The following is a 20,641-nucleotide window of genomic DNA, read 5'->3' on the forward strand; positions in this document are numbered from 1 at the left end:
AAAACAATCTGATTTATAACAGAATTACACTAGTTGTTGCCTTGATTCGCTTGCCGATGTCTGTTGAGTGACTGTATTTATATTAAAAAACTCAGATTTGTTTACAACATTTAATTGTAAAATTTAATTTCATTTTTTTTTGTACCTTTAAAACAAGCAAAAAAAGGCTACATCAAACTAGAAATGACGATCTCTGTGTCTGGATCATTCGACCTAACCTTCTCCATCAGTCTCACTCCCACTCAGATAGGATGGTGGGTTAAATCAAATGATAAAATGGGCCATTTTTGGCCTGTGGGCTCTACTTTGGCCATCTCTGCCTTAAACCATAAAAAATATTAAGTCACTTTATCTAACTTTTCAACTTTAAAGGTCATTGGAAGAAAGAAAAAGCTCCCATAATGCACGTTAAAAGCATAAATTAATGGAGAAATAAAAAAAAAAATAAAAACATGAATCACAAAACAGAAAAAAATGCACATTTACTGATATTTTAAGTAGTTTTTTGGGGATGATCAGATTTCTGAGGTCTTTGAAATTAGTAGACGTGATCACTGAAATAGCTAAATGTCCCTTATTTACAAACACAAATGACAGAATCTCTGTAAGTCATAAATCAGCCACATGCATGCAAGATAAAGAAGATCTGTTGGTTGAATATAGACAAATGTCTTCCAATAAATCTATTGTGATGTGTCCGAGCACCCTTATGAATTTCAATCATACGCTGTTGTGTACATAACCCAAATTCCATGTCATGCGATGTCCTTTCACCAAAGCCTAATCGATTGTGCTCCTGCTGCGTTTTCACTTAATTCAATGTGGACTCATTACATCACAGTCTGATGGATATCGGGTGATAGAAACTCCTGACCGCATTAGACTTCTGTCACTCCTGCTGCTCCAGCCTGCTGGATAAACAACTGCTTATTAACAGATGCACTTTTCAATGCATTTCTTTAAATAACTGGAATTAATTATTAAAGCAAACTTTAATCAAAATCAGCTACAAGGATAACATTTTTAGCGCACAAAAAAGAAATTGGAACTACAAAGAAGGCTTCAAGTAGATAGTGGTAGATTAGTAAGACATGGAGAGATACTTTACGCCTGTGCGCGGCTCCTCGGAGGATGAGGTCAAAGTTTACAAACACTTCCATCAGCATCACAACCATCAACACCACCCAAACCATTATCAGCACCACGGATCACACAGGTTTGTGCTTAAACTTTCATTATATGTGTTTTTCAGTGTTGTTAACCACAATCAAATGAAATATTAAACACTGTTATTGTTGTTATTTTGAGGGGTTATTTTAGATATTACCTGGAATGTTGATATTAACAATAAAAATGATTAAAACTGAGCTAAATTATTAAAAACAAGCAATTTTTAATTTTTAAGATTAAAGATGACAACCTTCAGTAATTAGCTTTAGCTCCATTTACAGGTGACATGGTGTAAATTGTAAATAAAAAATATTTTTTGTATATTATATAAAATCCTATGTTTATTTTTCATACCCCAAAATTACTTGCCATTTCATATATATATATATATATATATATATATATATATATATATATATATATATATATATATATATATATATATATATATATATATATATATATATATATATATATATATATATTTATTTTATTTTTTTTTGTTTTGAAATGTACTTGAAATTAATTTTTTTCTTCCTTTTATTAGGTTCATCTTAGGTCAGACAATAAAATATACATAATATATATTGTATCACGCACTGATGCAATTTACCAAACAAGAAATTATCAGGAAAACATTATTATAAGTATATAAATAATAATGTAAAATACCACGTATATACACAAAAATATACACACATAAGATAACATTCATTCATTCATTCATTTTCTTATCGGCTTAGTCCCTTTATTAATCCGGGGTTGCCACAGCGGAATGAACCGCCAACTTATCCAGCAAGTTTTTACGCAGCGGATGCCCTTCCAGCTGCAACCCATCTCTAGGAAACATCCACACACACATTCACACACACTCATACACTACGGACAATTTAGCCTACCCAATTCACCTGTACCGCATGTCTTTGGACTGTGGGGGAAACTGGAGCACCCAGAGGAAACCCACACAAAGGCAGGGAGAACATGCAAACTCCACACAGAAATGCCAAGGCTCAAACCAGCGACCCAGCGACCTTATTGCTGTGAGGCGACAGCACTACCTACTGCGCCACTGCTTCGCCACATAAGATGACATAAAAATAATGATAAAAATCAAACAGAGAGAATAAGAAAATAAATAAAATTTAAATATACAGAGAAAAACAAAATCAATTAAAATATAAATGTAATTTATTTTAGAAAAGGGCTCCAGACTTTCTGAAACTGTTCTGGCTTTTGTTTTATTGCGAACCAGATCTTTTCCATTCTAAGAGCATGTAAAACACCCAAAAAAACATTGCCAATAAGTTTTGCAGAATTCCGCCGATTTTCCACAGAATTCCGCAGATTTTTAGCCTATCAATAATTCTGTTTATTTACTTGTGTAAATGTGTTTAACTCTATATTTATTCAGTTTTTAAATCAATAACTGAAAATTATTGTCTAATATGAAAATGTTCATCTGTTTCATGTACAATGCAGCTTGTAAAGTCTTATTTTCTGTCCGTTAGTAGAGATATTATATGAGAGACTTGCTTTGTTTACCAAATGAAGTGAATCTAATCGGATTTGTATTGTAAATACAAGTTAAAAAGGTATCATTTTTTATTTATTAAGGTTTTAGTTGTGATACTCCCAAAATAATTCAGCAGAAATCCGCAGATTTTTACCAAAATTCTCAGCAGAAATAGCAAAAAACGTCTGCAGATTCCGTCTGGCCCTATAAGAAGTATAAGATAAGATAACAAGTAACTATAACTATAAGATAACAAGTTTCAAATATAGAATAAAAATAAGACTTAATGTCAAAAACTCCACAATAATTTCAGACTTCCTCATCTGATGTGGAGAGACCAGCTTGACTGAGCTTAGCCTTTAGGGGGCGGATCTCAAGTCTGGCCTTGGTTTGCTGCAGTTTGGTCAGAGTCAGTTGTTCTTCTGCCAGATGAAGCTGTGCTTCTGCCCTTTCAGTCTCTTTCTGCAATTATTGAAAGTGATTTCAAAAATCAGTCCTTGGCATTCTTTGCATTTTTTGGTTATTCTGTAATCATTGCATGCATCACTAATAAATGTTCTAAAAGCAAATCTATTTTCCATTGTGATGAATATATAAATCAATTAGTGACAGAATAAAATGTATTGTTTTTGGTTAATTTTGAAAGCTGTTTGGGGCATTATTTTATGTGGCCAAATTCTTTCTACTTTGCTGTAGGTCTATACTGAAAGGCTAATTACTGTAGCCTGACGGATGAACAAATACAATTAAAACCTTATGAATCAATAGGATCTCTTGTAAGATACTGCATGATCCAAATATAATATTATTTAATACATTTTAAAATTTTTCATTACTTTTAGGGCATGAAATTCACGCTGAATCCACCCTTCTGATGGGATCAGTTTAATCCAAATTTTTTTGGATCAAAGTGATCCAAATCTTACAATAAAGGTCTGAAAACCCAAAATAAAGGTTTGATCCGGATCAAGATTGCTTTACTTGATCTAATCCAATTTTGTAATCCGTTTTTTCTATTAAAAAACACATTTACAAAGATTTGATCCAATCCGTTATCCAAAATCCTAGTGGATTACTTTTCAAAAACCGTGCGCTGATGAATAAAGATACTAAGCTGAAGGAAAATGAATGAATGAATGAATTTTAAAGCAATGGGTTTTCTCACTTTAAGTAAAATCAATTAATCTCTTTAAAATCTTTTAACTCACTTTTTAAGGTAAAATCAACTAATTACATAAAACAATGGATTCACACGTTTTTTTCTTTTTGTCTACAGGTTTATTCACATTCTTGAGTAAAGTCAACTAATCATTTTTTTCAGTGTTGCTGTTTCTGTATTTATCCAGCAGTCCTTCTCCTGCATAATCCTCAAATCCTGAGTTATCAAAAATTAAACAATTAAAATGCTTTTGCACATACAAAACTTTTACACTTTTCAAGCACAAATATGCTCAAAAATCAACATCAATGTGTTTTTGAACAAAGTGTCAAGTATTCAGTTTTGCTCAAATTATCGTACACTGTAATAAAAGCTGTAATTTTATGGCTTATTTCTGGCAGCTGGGATGCAGGAAAAAACCCTGTAAAATAACTGCCAATAAATTACAGAAATTTACAGTAAAATAACAGCTGATAAATTACAGAAATTTGCCAGAAATTAAAGGAAATTTCTGTAATTTAACAGCTGTTATTTTACGGTAAATTTATGTAATTTAATGCCCGTTATTTTACTTTTTTTTGACACCCCAGTAGCCAGAAATAAATCGTAAAATTACAGATTTTTTTACAGTGTATATTTTACGTTATCATATACACCGGAAGTCAAAATTATTACTATTTAAACATTTTTTTTAGACATTTCCCAAATGATGTTTAACAGCGCAAGGAATTTTTTTTTTACAGTATTTCCTATAATATTTTGTTCTTCTAGAGAAAGTCTCATTTGTTTTATTTCAGCTAGAATAAAAGCAATTTTTTAATAACCATTTTAAGGTCAATATTATTAGCCACCTTAAGCAATATTTCTTTTTCGATATTTAACAGAAAAAAACAACGCAATCTCATGGCAATTCGTAACTTTTTGATTTAGTGGCTAATTCGTATGAATTCGTACAATCTAATTCGTACAATTTATTACGATTTGCTCATCACCCAAAGATGGTTAGGGTTTGGGGAAGGGTTGGGTACCACGCCTCCTTTTTAAAATCATAAATTTTCGTACGACATAACTCGTACAAATTCGTACAAATTAGCCACTAAACTAACAAAACGTAAAATACTAATTTGAGCACAGTAAAACCCAATAAATGAAGAAAACTTAAGCCAACTGAGTACTGTAAAACCAATAAGTTAAGGCAACTCAAACCGTTTGAGTTAAAAAACTAATCTATATGAGTACTGTGAACTTACTCCATTGATGTTGAAGTAATTAGGTATTCAACTCATTACCTTCAACACTGAGTTCAAAAACTCTTTTCAAATGAGTAGAATTAACTTTCAGTCAATTTTGAGTGAACTACACTCATTTCATTTAATAAAGTTGCCTGTTTTACAGTGCAGAAATTAGGGAAAAATACACATGGGGGTAATAATTTAGGAGGGCTTATAATTTTGACTGTGTGTCCAATGCTACCGTAAAATACAATAATTTTTGTTTTCAAGAACAGATCACACACTGACATTAATTTCATTATTAAATCAGCCACAGCTCTTCAAGCAGTCATGGCAAGCACAGACATCCCGACCCCCATCGCCATGATAACCAGCATCCCTCTCATCATCAAAGACAGCGTAAAGTACCCGTAGACCAGCACAACTTCTCCAAAAGATCCTCCTCCAGCCTGTCCTCCTCGTCCTCTTCTTCAACCCCGTCCTGGACATCCGAGCCCAGTCTAGACGAGGAGACGTACCTGACGCCCAAACCCAAACACTCCCTGTCCTGCTCCAACATCCCTGAAGTGCAAAAAATAAGCCACAACAGAGATTCGGAGGACTTTGATTATGACTACAGAGCTCAGAAACACCGCGGTAGCCTAGAAAACACGAGCAAACAAGATCATCGGATGCCAAAACTCTCTCGAGGACACAGCAAAAGCGAGGAAGGCCTTCAGCAGAGCAAACCAGGATCTCAAACCATAGATCACGGACCACTTTATAAAACCGCAAGCCTGGGACAAAACCTCGCTTTCCAAAGCAACTCTCCTAAAAAGGCAGTTTCGTCTATTCAGCTTCCCAGCAAAGGCATACTGAAGAATAAAGATGAGGGACAGAATAGAGGCGAATTTCGGAAAGCCAAATCCATGGAGGTGCTCTCCACCAGAGTGGACGTCAAAGCCACATCCAAGCAGATCTCAATGGAGGCTGCAAGGGAGAACTTTGTAAAAGGAAAGCTGCAATTCTCAGCGTTTTTGGATGAAATCACTAAGCAGGTCATCAGTCCATGCGCATTAAGCTCTTATGGAGTAACACCCCCCAAAAAACAGGAAAGCGTCACACTCAAACAGCACCCCGAGAGACCTGATTCAGAAAAGACAGCTACAGATTCCAGCTCGCACTCTCGGCCACAGAAAAGAGCGAGTAAACATCATCAACATCTCCAGAACCGAACTTTAAGTCCTCCACCTTCACCTCGGCGCTCCTCTAAATCTGAAAGACAAGGGGTTTCTTCAGGAAAACACCATAGGCAATATTCTCAGATGCTGACGGATGGCACTAGCACCAGTCCTGAGACCATACACCACCATAAAGAGAGACATCAAAGCAGTCACGGCTCTTCCAGACACTTTCATGCTAAGCAGTTGAAGGGATCGCCACCGCCGCCTCCTTCACGAAACCAGGAGTATGAGTCTCAGTCCAGTAAATCATCTACCAGTGCAAGTTCAGAGAAGAGTGATGGACCCAAACACACAGGACACAGGAGGCAGTCTAGACCACACAGGGTGAGTGCAAACTGGGCTGGGGGGAAGTAAATATAACATGAGGAAGTGCAATTCATTGTGAATTAATTTGATAAGATTACAGTTATATTTCTCATTCATTTATTTGAAGGAAATGTATTTGATTTAAGCATTATTGTGTGAACAAAGGGCGTTTCTAGTCTTCCTGCACTCAGGGCCGGATTAACCAATGGGCCTTATGGGCACAGGCCCAGGGGCCCGTGCGCACTAGGGGCCCCTGCGAGGGGGGAGAAAAAAAGACAATTTCGGAGTGTCTTTTTAGGCTAATTGCAAATAGCGCATCTCGTTGGAATAAGCTATTCAGGGTTTACACCCATCGATGCCTGATTGATAGAGACAAAATAAGTAAAGAGCTATGTATTGTAACAGCCGCAGTGGCGCACCTTGTAAGGCGCACTGCATCATCTTTTGACGTGATTGATCATCAACTTGAACTCGTGCTACTTTCTTTTCTCCCCATTACATATCAGATTGGAAATATATTTATTTTTAACAGGAAAGAAACATTTTTTAAAAATAATGCAAATGTGATATAAAGTCACAAGTGTCTCGTGGGTATTTAATAACGTTTAGCCTTATTATAGGTGCCACCCTCTCTGCAAAAACTAGGCTATATTGCTCAGACAACTGTATTTCCTCTGAGCAAAAAAGTCGCGATCACATATTAATATTATTATTATATTTAAATTGCCTTTCTTTCTTTAACTAAACAGAATGTTGTAATTGGTCAAGCGCGGAAACGTCACTTTTGTAATAACCCGAACTAAACTGAGCGGACTTTAGTGTAACGTTATATCTGTCATAGATCAAAAATGAGTGGACAAGTGGATTTAGCAAACGCGAGAGAAAGAGGAGAGGAGGCATCTTTATTGAGGCATTTTCCATACACACCATCTTTAAACAGACCCATGATCAGGAGAATGAGGGTACAGAAGAAGACGTTATGGTAACTTTAAATGATGAGAAGCTAGCATTAACCAGGCAGGGGAGGATTCATCGCGGACTGGATTCATCGTGTGAGAGACAGACAGAAAAGGAGAGACGTTACATGCCATGGCAATAATATGCTTCATACGGAACCCCGGAAGGGACGTACTGTAGTTTCATAAGTTTGTAAAAGCAATACATTAAAATACCCTTAAAAAAAATAAAAAAAAAAAAATAAAATAAATAAATAGAAATAAATTAATAAAATAAAATAAAATAAATTAAATTAAATAAATTAAAGTTCCTGTGAAATAGATAGAAGTAGATGCTAGTATCAGTATGATAGTCGTTTATAAGCTGGATATCTTAACTGTGAAAAATAGAGGGTTCCACATAGTGGTGTAACGGATCACAAATCGCATGATTCAGGTCACACTACGGTCCACTAGTCATGGATCAGACCATTTTTCAGATCAGCAAAAACGGAAGGGGACAAATGTCAATTGCTTTCAATTTATGCAAAAAATATTACTGCAAAAACCATTGGTTTAACAAACATAACTCAGATCCTGTAATTTTAATAGAAATCAAGCAAGAACCAGCTGAAAAAAGATCTTTACTACTGCTGCTGATAATGCTAAATATAGAAATCATCATCAACATCTTGTACAACAGATCATATTTATTTTCAATAAATGATTTAACAATTCACACATAAAACTTCATGTTTCATTGTAGGTGGATCATTTCTGAAAACCTAACGGCCACCTGTTGTTTACACAATGTAATTGCTACAACATTCACCAGGGTCAATTTGCATTAGGGGCCGATCACAGCAAATGTGCATTTACGTTCTAAAAACACGAGGTGCACTGCACTGCCTTTTTTGTTGGCAAGAAAAAAAGAAGTGGGTATTGTTCAAGAGTGTTACTGTTAATATTAATATAATTTTAATAATCAACGATATTGTGATATTCATGATTTGTGAAGTCATACAGCTCCGGATAACCCAAAACAGCAACCAAGTCTCAACAAGTCTCTCCTCCATCTTTAAAAGTCTCCGTTGTTGTCTTAGCAACACAAACATTGCAGGCAGCTCAACAGAAACCCCGCCTCTGCTTTCCTTTGATTGGAGAATGAAAAAAACGCAAGTGACGTAACACGCTTTTCCCGCTCAGAGTTGACTTTTTTCAACTGAGAGTGCACGGCACGCCGCAAAGGCAGAAACATGAGGCGCAGCATGCGATTAAAACGCGAGGTGCGCAGGGCGCATAAGCAGCACGCAAAACGTTTGTGGCCCTTAGTAAACCATTCAAAAAAGACGCCTCTAAACACATAAAGCGCGTTCAGTGTGATCGGCCTCTTAAACAGTGCTTTATCTTTAACATAAACATCAGTGTTTATATTTGATCTACAAACTGTTCTCCCAGCACTTCTGTGTTATTTAATTGTTTGTAGCGAACAGAAACAGTATAAATAATGAATCTCTCTCGATCAAACGCAGATTTGAATGCAGCGCTTAGAAGGATTATTAAACACATGCAAATCATCATCATTTATCATTCATGTTGCGCAGGTTTGAATTGAGTTGTCAATCTTTTAATGTTTAATTGTGCAGCTTTACACTGAATGCATTAATGCAGGCTAAACAAACAGTGACAGAAAACTTAAGAAACTAACACTAACCTAAGAAAGCATTTGGGTAGATTCCACCACAACTTTTTCCATCATCATTTTATTTTACAGGTAAGCCAAATTGTGTTTATACACATAATTTGAATGACGCAGAAGACAGTCTCTCTGCAATTGTTATAAACGCTGGATTAACCTACAAGTTCAAAAAAGTAGTTGATCCGCGGGTCAGATGCGTTCCGAGCTGTGGGCTGTGATCTGTACGAATCACAGATCAACCGTGCTCTGTTACGAGTTCCACACAATTCCTTCATGTTGTCTCACCAAAATTGATTACGGTTACTAAATTGTTTTGACAATTTTAAATGAATTAAGCATAACACTATTAAGTTGTCCCAAAAAACCTCAACAATTGTGCTGATTCAGCTCATTTTAAATAAACAGTTTAAACAAGAAGTGGGTAATTTTAAAACTTTTACAGTAACTTACTGCAAATAAGGAATTTGCGGTATTCTACTGTAATTAACGTAATCAGGTACTGCTACTGTAGATCATGAACACAAATACGAGACAGTTAATAAAAAAATTATCAACAGCTTGTATCACAAAATATATTTGAAATAGACTGATAAATGAAAATTATTTTTGTAAACCATTTAAAATGGAAATAATAACAACAAATAGCAAATACTGCTGTACATGATCCTGTCACTTGATTACAATTTATTAAATTCAACAGTAAATACAGAAAATAAAGGCTTTTGTACTGCTAATTTAAAGTTTAAATCAATTACAGTAAAAGTACTGTAAAAATTGTCATTCTGTAAAATTAAAATGTGGTAAAGGGCATTTTACCATTAACAGAAGTTGCGGTAAGGCCATTTTACCGTAAAATGAAATTGCAGTATAGGGCCCTGCTACTGTAAAACACAATAACAGGTAAGTTACAGCAAGTTTGAAAGTTTCCCATCTGAACATGACAATTCAATATAACTATGAACATTAAACACAAATCAAGGAAATTTTGGTTTCTAAGTTCATGACTTTTTTAAAATATATGTTATATATGTTTATAGGCTTTGGAGAAACTTTTACATTCCACATAGGTCCTTTACAGTACAAAAGCGTTCTTCTTATTTTAAAAAAGTTCTTCACATTAGGAAACAAATCAATCACTGACTTCAAATGGTTTTGTCACTACTGTGAAAACTCTAGTTAACTTTCTCTGAACGTCCCACAAAAGCAAATGCTGTTTTGTATGCATTGATACATTTTCATAAATTTACAATAATATTATTCAATGTTTGTATTAGTATTATTGAATATTTTTGTTAAGCAAGAATATATTGACATTTTGGCATATTGTTACAAACAATTAAAACTATGCTACTTGCTCAAACTATGTATATACAATTATTCAGTTTTTTGGTGCAACTTAATTGGTTTTTGTTTAATCTACTTACATTGTAAAATTTTAAGTTAATTGATTTGTGTTGGGACAACATTTTTTACAGTGTATGTAAAAATATTAAACAGTGTTTATACTGTATTTTAATTCATTATTCAGCCTCTGGGATCACAAGAGAGCTATTATTAAATCATTAAAACCCCCTAATCCTTTTAATTCTAGTGCTTTTTTATTAATTTTTATTCATCATATATTAATAAATAAAACATATTTGTTTGACAGTTTTTGACCAGAACCATGCAGGACAGAATAGCTGATTTTAAAGAATGCAGTTGACCTTAGAATATTTGTTGTAATAAATTATTACTGTGGATACAGCTCAAAAATATGTGCATAATTAAAATAAAGATCTAATAATGAACAGCCTTGGGTTAACCTCTAAAACTAGATGGATGAGGGATGCCCGTCATTGTGTCTATATCCGTTGATTAACACTATTGAACCGGATGAATCCTCAATCAATGGTCTTTCCTGCAGCATATCACTTCAAAAATCAATGTTTTCTCTTCTGTTGTGTCCATTTCTCCGTTCACCATTTCAACCCCCCTCTCCTTTTCTCTTGCCCCCAGGATTCGGCCTGTTCAGCGGACAGAGTTCAGTAAGTGGTTTCCCCCTTTTTTTCCTGATTGGTTATTTCAGACTATTGATTTTGCTCTTATTCCAGAGCTTTCCCCATTTTACTTTGCTCGGTTTCCTAAACTTGGTCATCCAGCTTGAGCTGAATTGATTGCTTCTATTTTTATGTATGGTTTTGGTGCACAGTCAGAGCAGAGTCATGATTTTTTTCATGTTATGAGTGATTTATGCTTTATGGTGGCTCAGTGGTTAGCACTGTCGCCTCATAGCAAGAAGGTCGCTGGTTCAAGTCCTGGCTGGGCTGTAGGTGAATTTAATAAACTAAATTGGTAGTGTAGGAGTGTGTGTGTGAATGTGAGAGTGTATGGGTTGCGGCTGCATAAAACTTATGCTGGATTAGTTGGCGGTTCATTTTGTTGTGGTGACCCTACTGAAAAAAACAGCTTAAACCAGCCTAGGCTGGTTGGCTGGTTTTAGCTGGTTGACCAGCCTGGTTTTAGAGGGTTTTTTGCCATTTGCAGGCTTCCAGCCTGGTCTTAGCTGGTCAGGCTGGAAGATGACCAGCTTAAACCAGCTTGACTAGCCTAGCCAGGCTGGATGCCCAGCCAAAACCAGATATCTCCAGCTTAAACCAGGCTGGACAGGCTGAAAATGGCCCAAACCCCTCTAAAATCAGGCTGGTCAACCAGCTAAAACCAGCCATCCAGCCTAGGCTGGTTTAAGCTTGATTTTTTCTGCAGGGGACCCATGACAAATAAGTAACTAAGCGGAAGGAAAATAAATGAATGAATGTATGTCCCGGTAAGAAAACATCATAAATAATTGCAAATCCACAGACGGCAGTAATTAAACCCTTAGGAACAACTGTGTTTGGAAGTTCACAGGACTGTGTTCTCTATAATCCTCTTTGGAATTCTCTCAAATGCACAGTTATTTCTATGTACAGGTTCCGTGTGGGCCTACTTATTTCTCACTACTCTTGAGTACTTTTAATCACACCGAGTACTGTTCAGAATAGATACTTTTTATGACAAGTAATAGTACATTTACCGGAGTATGAGTTTTCAGTACTCTTCTCACCACTGATTGCAGGTTACTGGAGGAGTACAACAAAGAGCTGCACGAGAACCTGTTGCAGATGGTGGCGTGCATTGAGAACATGGAGACAGAACTGCAATGCACCAAGATGGAGTTGGTCAGCCTTAAAGAGAAATACAGAAGGTCTTATATAAACTTCAGACATGTTTCTGCAAAAATCGAATGAATAACTCTGACTGACTCTGTCAATCTCTGTTCACTGTGTGATTTGCAGGCTTCAGGAGAGCTATTCTATTTCTCAACAGGCAAACGGTGTCCTGGAGCAAAAACTCAAATCTTCGGTAAGAAAAACTAGTAACTAATCAGAAAGTCTGATGCAAACTAAGAACTTTAGTTTTAAATGATATAATACCTTTGATGAAAAATAATGTTTTATAAGCTGTTTGGACAGAACTGTGTGTAGGTATAGTGTGTCCACAGTCATATTGGGGTGATAGAAAGAGATTAAGTTCCTTTTTTAAAACTTCCTAATGTTAAAATAGGCTCCAAATCCCTCCCATTTTGAGGCCCACAGCAATGTGACGTGCGTTTTCTTCACCCACCGAATTGATTGACAGCTGCGTATTAACATGTCTCCATAGTAACACGTATAAATATATCAACAAGACAGGACGTGCGCAAAGCTAGTGGAATTAAAAGATCTGTGCAGCTCTCTGTGATCATCAATCATTAAATGTGGTCAGGAATGAGTTTTAAAGTTTAAAATGTTTTAAAACTGTGCATGTGTGTAATGAATTACAGCGATTTACTTCAGCTTTACTTCACCACCACAGCCGCATGTCAGTACAATTATAAAAGACAACGCTTCAATCCCGGTTTGTGGACGTTAAATCAGGTTTATTTGTACATTAACATAACGGATATCCATACAGCAGTGGAGATTAACGTGTGTCCTTTCACATTTCTCGTGCAAAAAGAGTGCAAAGTTAAACACGCGCGCTGCATATGTGTGTGTGCATGAACTTTGTAACAACATTGGACCCTATCATACACTCAGCGCAATGAGGCGTGTTTCCACAATATGTTGCTTTCTCAGACCAACACAATCTTATTTTACACGTTTTCTGCCACGTTGTTTAAATAGCAAATCTATTTGCGCCACTTTGTGGACTCTTGGGTGTTCCTGTCTAGAAAAGAGGTGTGTTAAGGCGCATTGTTAGCGCATTGCAACTTTGAGGAACTAAAATAGACTCTTCAATAGACCAGCTTAAAGCAGGTTTAAAGTCCAGAGCAGAGCGCGTCAGTTGTGCAAAAAAAAAAAAAAAACATGCCGAATGTGCAGCAATACACACATATCTTTACAAATGGAAAATAATTAAAGGATTAAAATATTACGAAAAATTATTACTTTATACATGAATTTAAAAATAGAATTTTAGTTTATTCATGACAATTGCTTTTGTATAATGTTATTATTATTAGCAGTAATCTTTATTATTAGCATTTATATATTTTTTTTTTTATTAAACACAAGCTTAGATTTGCCCACATTTCAGTTTTTGGAACATATTGGGCACAGCATGTGTGTTTTAATAAATCTCAGTGTTTTGACCACACTTCTTATTATTGTTCATTTATTAGTTTGCTGTAAATTAGAACAGAATTTACAAATAGTTTTGAAACAAATCTTTGTGCTTAACAAATGGAATTAATTATGTAGGCTAATCGAGGTCTTCAGTGGAGTGAACAACGTTTCCTTATCCACAAAAGAGAGAAAGAGAAAGTATAGGAGGAGTATTGGAGAAGCCTCGTTCTTTATCATCGGGCTGCAGATGATCTGTTTAACTGTTTTCTCGCTAGTGAACACACCCATAACTCATTAAGAGAATAAGCACAACTCTGTTAGACCATGGTGCAGAGCGTATTTTTCTGTCCTGAAAATAGCAAAAGTGGATTCGGACACGCCTTAATGCTTTTGCGCTATGCGCTTTAGACTTTAGCCTTAGACTTTTAGCCTAGACCGTTAAAATAGAGCCCAATGTGTGTGACTCATCGTTGCAGAAAGGCTTGAATTAACTCCACAACAAATACATCACATAATCATTGGCAAAGTTCTTACTGTAGGATTTCTCACAAACATTATGTGAGATCTGCTTCCTTTGTGTCTGTCACTGTGCTGTTTATCTGACGCAGCTGAGGCTGAGACCGAGGCACACTCTGACAGACACATGGAAATGGTGGGCGGGGATAACAAGCATTAAAGGCACAGGCAACAAAAACAGCTACAGTGTGTTCAGAGCAGAAAATTCCAACATTCTGAAAGCTATAATAAATAATGTGAGGGGTGTTTTTCAGCTGAGAATTTACAGACACATTCTGGAGACACAAAAGACTTTTCTTGAAACTTGAAAAAGGGGTAAATTAGATGCCCTTTAAATATAATTTCAGTGAAAGAATGGGAATGTCAGCTAAATGATTGATTATTTCAAAGCAACACCCAACAAACACGTTAGCAACAACCTAAAATATCTTAATTTTAATTGAAAGACCATAAGGATGCCTATTTAATGCATTTTTATTTAAAAGATAGTTGAAATTATCCGTATATATTATCCATATCCGTATTATAACATAAGTTTTCTGTATTATACATTGAAAAAATGATATGACAAAAAGTTCAATTCCTATTTTAACAAGTTATTCAGGTTTCAACTTACTTTTTTAGACTTTAACTTAATATTTTAAGTAAATTTTATGTAAGTTGAGATGATGTCAAAAGTTAGTTTCATTCAACAACAACAACAAAAAAATTAAAGGTAGCAATATTTTATTAGGCGGCATGGTGGCTCAGTTGTTAGCACTGTCGGCTCATAGCAAGAAGGTCACTGGTTCAAGCCTCGACTGGGCCAATTAACACAGTTAACATTTATGTTGGCTACCCCACTGCGCCCCATATTAACAGCAATATCACAGATTTTTTGGTGTTGTCATGGATGTTTTTTACATAAACTACACCTGTGAACTATGCAATGTTTTTCAGACCTTATGTCTTATTGATTACAGCATCTGCTTTCCCTTCTGCTGTGCTGTTAAAAATGCAGATGAAAAGACATCTACAGACACACTGCCAGTTATTTGTGTTACAGCTTCTCTTTTTTTTACCGTATTTTGACAGGTAGACAGCTTGGGCTCTGAAAGGACGGTCCTCACACAGAGAATTGTGGATCTGACTAAACAGCTGGATTCAGCACAGAAGACCATCGGTTCTCTGGAAAACATCAATGTAAGCGCAACATGCAGACAGATGGGTCAATGACGAGAAGTCCTGAATACTGTCTGCATCAAATTAAATGAGCAAAAGTGATTTGATATGAAACTGAAGATAATTTATCAGCCTTTCAGTGAAATTTGAATTTTTTCCTATATTTTCTTCTGGAGAAAGTCTTTATTTTAGTTTGACTGGAATATATATATATATATATATATATATATATATATATATATATATATATATATATATATATATATATATATATATATATATCTGTAATGTTAAGGTCAAAATTACACTGTTAGACTTTGCTGCAAATTTACAGTAATTTACTGCAAAAACGCCCAGTTAAACCCATAAACATGGGCCACAAACGCCCACATGCATTCTTTACAGTTTATTACTGTAACATGTATTACATTGTGGTTCATTTAAAAACTTTTACAGTAGCTTACTGCATATTTGTAGTCAAGCAAGTACTCCAAGTGTATCTGGCTGCGGACTGCAAGTCAGGGGCGTAACATGAAGGTGGCGTAACTTGCAGTTATCGAGATCCCATTGAACCAAGCAAGACGTTACAACAAGATGTTGTTGGCAAGGTGGCAGAAATACATACCAGAGAACATTTTCAGCAAACGCTTTCATGTGTTTGCTCCAAATTTATCCATAACCAATTCATCTCATATAATATATTTTTTATATTTATTCTTTTGGCAACTCCACTTACTGACTTCTTCATCCGTTTTGTCATGACAGTTAGCCTACTCCGTGTCACACCCTGTGGTTGCAAGTAAAAGTACAATGGCGAGCATGTCAAGTACAAAAGCCTGCAGAACTCGAGGCTGTACGTGCACAGTGAGTGGAGTAGGTGTAGACATTATTAACTATGATGGTTGGGTTTAGGCTTGTGGTTGTTGTAGACGTTAATGTAGAAGCTAATAACTTAGATGTTTGGGTTTAGGGTTGAGGTAGACGTTAATGTAGAAGCTTATAACTATGATGATTGGGTTTAGGGTTGGGGAAGATGTAGATGTTAATAACTGTGATGGTTGGGTTTAGGGTTGTGGTAGTTGTAGACGTTAATGTAGACATTAATAACTATTATGGTTGGGTTTAGGGTTTGGGAAGGTGTACACACTAATAACTATGATGGTTGGGTTTAGGGTTGTGGTAGTTGTAGACATTAACAACTATGATGGTTGGGTTTAGGGTTGTGATAGCTGTAGATATTAATATCTATGATAGTTGGGTTTAGGGTTGTGGTAGTTGTAGTCGTTAATATCTATGATGGTTGGTTTTAGGGTTGTGATAGCTGTAGATATTAATATCTATGATGGTTGGGTTTAGGGTTGTGGTAGTTGTAGACATTAACAACTATGATGGTTGGTTTTAGGGTTGTGATAGCTGTAGATATTAATATCTATGATGGTTAGGTTTAGGGTTGTGGTAGTTGTAGTCGTTAATATCTATGATGGTTGGGTTTAGGGTTGTGGTAGTTGTAGTCGTTAATATCTATGATGGTTGGGTTTAGGGTTGTGATAGCTGTAGATATTAATATCTATGATGGTTGGGTTTAGGGTTGTGGTAGTTGTAGACATTAACAACTATGATGGTTGGTTTTAGGGTTGTGATAGCTGTAGATATTAATATCTATGATGGTTAGGTTTAGGGTTGTGGTAGTTGTAGTCGTTAATATCTATGATGGTTGGGTTTAGGGTTGTGGTAGTTGTAGTTGTTAATAACTATGATGGTTGGGTTTAGGGTTGTGGTAGTTGTAGTCGTTAATAACTATGATGGTTGGGTTTAGGGTTGTGATAGCTGTAGATATTAACATTTATGATGGTTGGGTTTAGGGTTGTGGTAGTTGTAGTCGTTAATTTCTATGATGGTTGGGTTTAGGGTTGTGGTAGTTGTAGTCGTTAATAACTATGATGGTTGGGTTTAGGGTTGTGGTAGTTGTAGTCGTTAATATCTATGATGGTTGGGTTTAGGGTTGTGGTAGTTGTAGTCGTTAATAACTATGATGGTTGGGTTTAGGGTTGTGATATCTGTAGATATTAACATTTATGATGGTTGAGTTTAGGATTGTGGTAGTTGTACACAATAATGTAAACACTAATAACTATGAAGTTTGGATTTAGAGTTGTGGTAGTTGTAGACGGTAATGTAAAAGCTAATAACTATGATGGTTGGGTTTAGGGTTGTGGTAGTTGTAGTCATTAATAACTATGATGGTTGGGTTTGGGGTTGTGGTAGATGTTAATGTAGACTTTGTAGAATTTATTCAATTCAATAGTAAATACTAAAAATAAAGGTTTTGTACTAGTAGTGTAAAATGTTAATAAATAACAGTAAAAGTACTGTAAAAAGTGTCATACTGTAAAAATAAAATGTGGAAAAGGGTAAAATGAAACTGCGCTAGGGCCCTGCTATGTAAAACGCATTTACAGGTGAGCTATTTTATTTATAGCTGTGCCTGTAGACTGAGGTATTTCAACAACAGCAACAACATCTTTTTCTCCCTCTCCACAGATTCCCTCACTGATCAGAGAGTTGTTGAAAAATCACCTAGATTCCCAGGAAGCTCTGGAACAGTTTATATGTCCTCGAACATCTACCGGACAACCTGACAGCAACCAAGCATCCGCAGCAAAAGGGGAAGCTTTTCAATGGCCACAGTCGTGCTCAGGTTTCAGACAACAGCTAGCCACTGCTTTTCAGCCATGGAAACATGAACAAGATCCATGGGCAGGACTAGAGGAGTTCACAGTTAAAGGAAGTGACTCACAACTTCCTTTTTCCTTTGCCGAAGATGTGCCAATCCACAAAACCATGGCAGAAACAAAGAGTCCAAGTCACCAAGTGCATCAGTTAGCTGTGAACACGGAGATCCACGTTTTCCCTCCAAACCCTTATAATGTAGAAGAGCTAAGACAAAGTAGACAGACAGGAGGAGAGGAAAGAAACCCTGCAGATGTCAGCTATTTCACAGCTCAGAGGCTGCTGAATGAGTTTTTGAAGCAGATTCCTCCTCCAGCGGATGATGAAGGCGGTGAGAAAGATATTTTTGAAACCAGAAAGTTGGCAGATGGAAAACAGTGAAGCTGCATCTCATACTGCGTCCTTAAAGTTGAATTTACCTCATGACTGTTAGTTAAGTATAGCTGCATCTCAAATGACACACTACACACTGTGTAGTGCACAAGCTTGGTGTTATTTTTTAGACAATGTTTAACCTTTACCAAATTAGATGACCTTGTCATGATTACAACTGGGCGACACGGAGGCTCAGTGGTTAGCATTATCGCCTCACAACAAGAAGATCACTGGTTCAAGTCCAGACTTGTCCAGTTGGCATTTCTGTGTGGAGTTTGCATGTTCTCACTGTGTTGGCATGGGTTTCCTCCGGGTGCTCCGGTTTCCCTCACAGTCCAAAGACATGCGCTATTAGGTGAATTGAGTAAACTAAATTGTCTGTAGTGTATGAGTGTGTGCGTGTGAATGAGTGTGTATTGATGTTTCCCAGTACTCAGTTGTGGCTGGAAGGGCATCCGCTGCATAAAACAGAATATTTGGCGGTTCATTCTGCTGTGGCGACCCCTGAAATAGAGATGCAAATTTTGAAGCCCTTCCCCTTCACACTCTGTTTCAAGGGCCAAGGGGATGGGGAAGGGGTATAGGGTACAAAAACAAAATTGGGATTGGGTCTTTGTGTTCACCATATTGTTGCATAAGTATGTGATTAGAGGCGCACATTACATTGCAACCCAGGCTCACTGGAAAAAAAATGTGCACAGGGCTAAACTTTTAAGAACTGAGAAATATGTTCTGGGGGCCAAGTTTTGTAGCAGATTTTGTTTTCACAAGAGGGTGCTGTGTACAGTTTTGACAATCGCAAATACATTACTGAGGCACGTTTCCTTAATTGTTTTCTATCACTCTCATTCATAAATTCCCTTCTGTGGCATCATTGCATGTCCATTGTATGCACACTAAAGAGCCTCACCGGAAGTATGAGGTCATTCAGGTACTTCTTCTGACCTACTGCTTTTTGAGCACTATGAATTTGGACATACTACTTGGCTCACATACTGTCTTTTAACTACTATAAAGTAGAGAAGTATGTGATTTTGGATGCAGCTTTAATTGTTTTTTTTAATGTTAAACTGTGCAAAAACTAAAGGAAGACTTTCAATACATCTCCTATTGCCAATATTGCAATAGGTATGCGAAGAACTCTTGGTCTGATGGCTCTTAGTTGGTGTAAGTTGTTGCTGTACAAGATGTACAAGATGTTGTATGTAAGTGTCTTTGTATTTACTCTACCATCTGGTTATGTGTATGTGTTTTATTTGCAGTTCAATAGTGTTCACACTTTGTTTTGTGTCACCTCTTGTGCAATTGATTTATTAAAGAGATAGTTCACCCAAAAATGAAAATTCTGTCATCATTGCTCATCCTTCACTTGTCCCAAACCTGCGTGAGTTTCTTTCTGCTGTTCAACACAAAAGAAGATATTCCACGCAATCTTACGGCAATTCGAAACCTTTTGATTTAGTGACTAATTCATATGACCTCTAACAATCTAATTCGTACACTTTTGTACGATTTGCTTATCACCCAATGACGATTAAGTATAGGGGTGGGGTTGGTTGCCACGCCTTCTTTTTAAAATTGTACATTTTTGTATGACTGAACTCATTTCACTGAACTCATTTGTACCAAAATGTACGAATTAGCCACTGAACTGCCTAAACGTACAATACTTATGTTTCCTCGTGAGATCAGGCTGGAAATTCCTATGAATGTTGAAAGGAGAAGCATATTGGCTTCCATTGTATTTTTCCATGGATGTCAATGGCTGCTGGTTTCCAACTTTCTTTAGAATATTTTCTTTTGTGTTCGACAGAAAAAAAACTTAAGCATGAGTAAATGGCGAGGACATTTTCATTTTTTGGGGAACTACTGTATCTACCATATGCTATCTGTACCTTAGTGTACACCAAATAAGTCCCCTTAAAAATGAAACTTAGTTCATTTCCAAGTGTACTTCGGTGTGGGTCCACTGCAATATATACTTAATGTGGTCC

General features: G+C 36.3%; 1 protein-coding gene across 3 annotated transcripts in view; it reads left to right on the forward strand.

The window, feature by feature from the left end:
* si:ch211-276i12.4 overlaps nt 1-20,641 on the forward strand; it is a 22,681-nt gene continuing 2,040 nt past the window's right edge. The window contains exons 1-8 of one of the 3 annotated variants that reach the window (XR_015507864.1): nt 838-1,216; nt 5,385-6,621; nt 11,236-11,264; nt 12,335-12,463; nt 12,555-12,621; nt 15,456-15,563; nt 18,084-18,939; nt 19,161-19,984. Coding sequence is in view for 2 of the 3 variants with exons in the window: in XM_087282033.1 (XP_087138159.1) it covers nt 1,092-1,216; nt 5,385-6,621; nt 11,236-11,264; nt 12,335-12,463; nt 12,555-12,621; nt 15,456-15,563; nt 18,084-18,653 (2,265 nt within the window). In the remaining variant the exon portion in view is untranslated. Of the gene's footprint in view, nt 1,217-5,384; nt 6,622-11,235; nt 11,265-12,334; nt 12,464-12,554; nt 12,622-15,455; nt 15,564-18,083; nt 19,985-20,641 lie in introns of those variants that run through there. The other 2 variants (XM_087282033.1, XM_087282034.1) reach the window with 2 other exon arrangements.

Source organism: Danio rerio, chromosome 14, assembly GCF_052040795.2.
Source record: "Danio rerio strain M-AB ecotype USA chromosome 14, GRCz13ab, whole genome shotgun sequence".
NCBI lineage: Eukaryota > Metazoa > Chordata > Actinopteri > Cypriniformes > Danionidae > Danio > Danio rerio.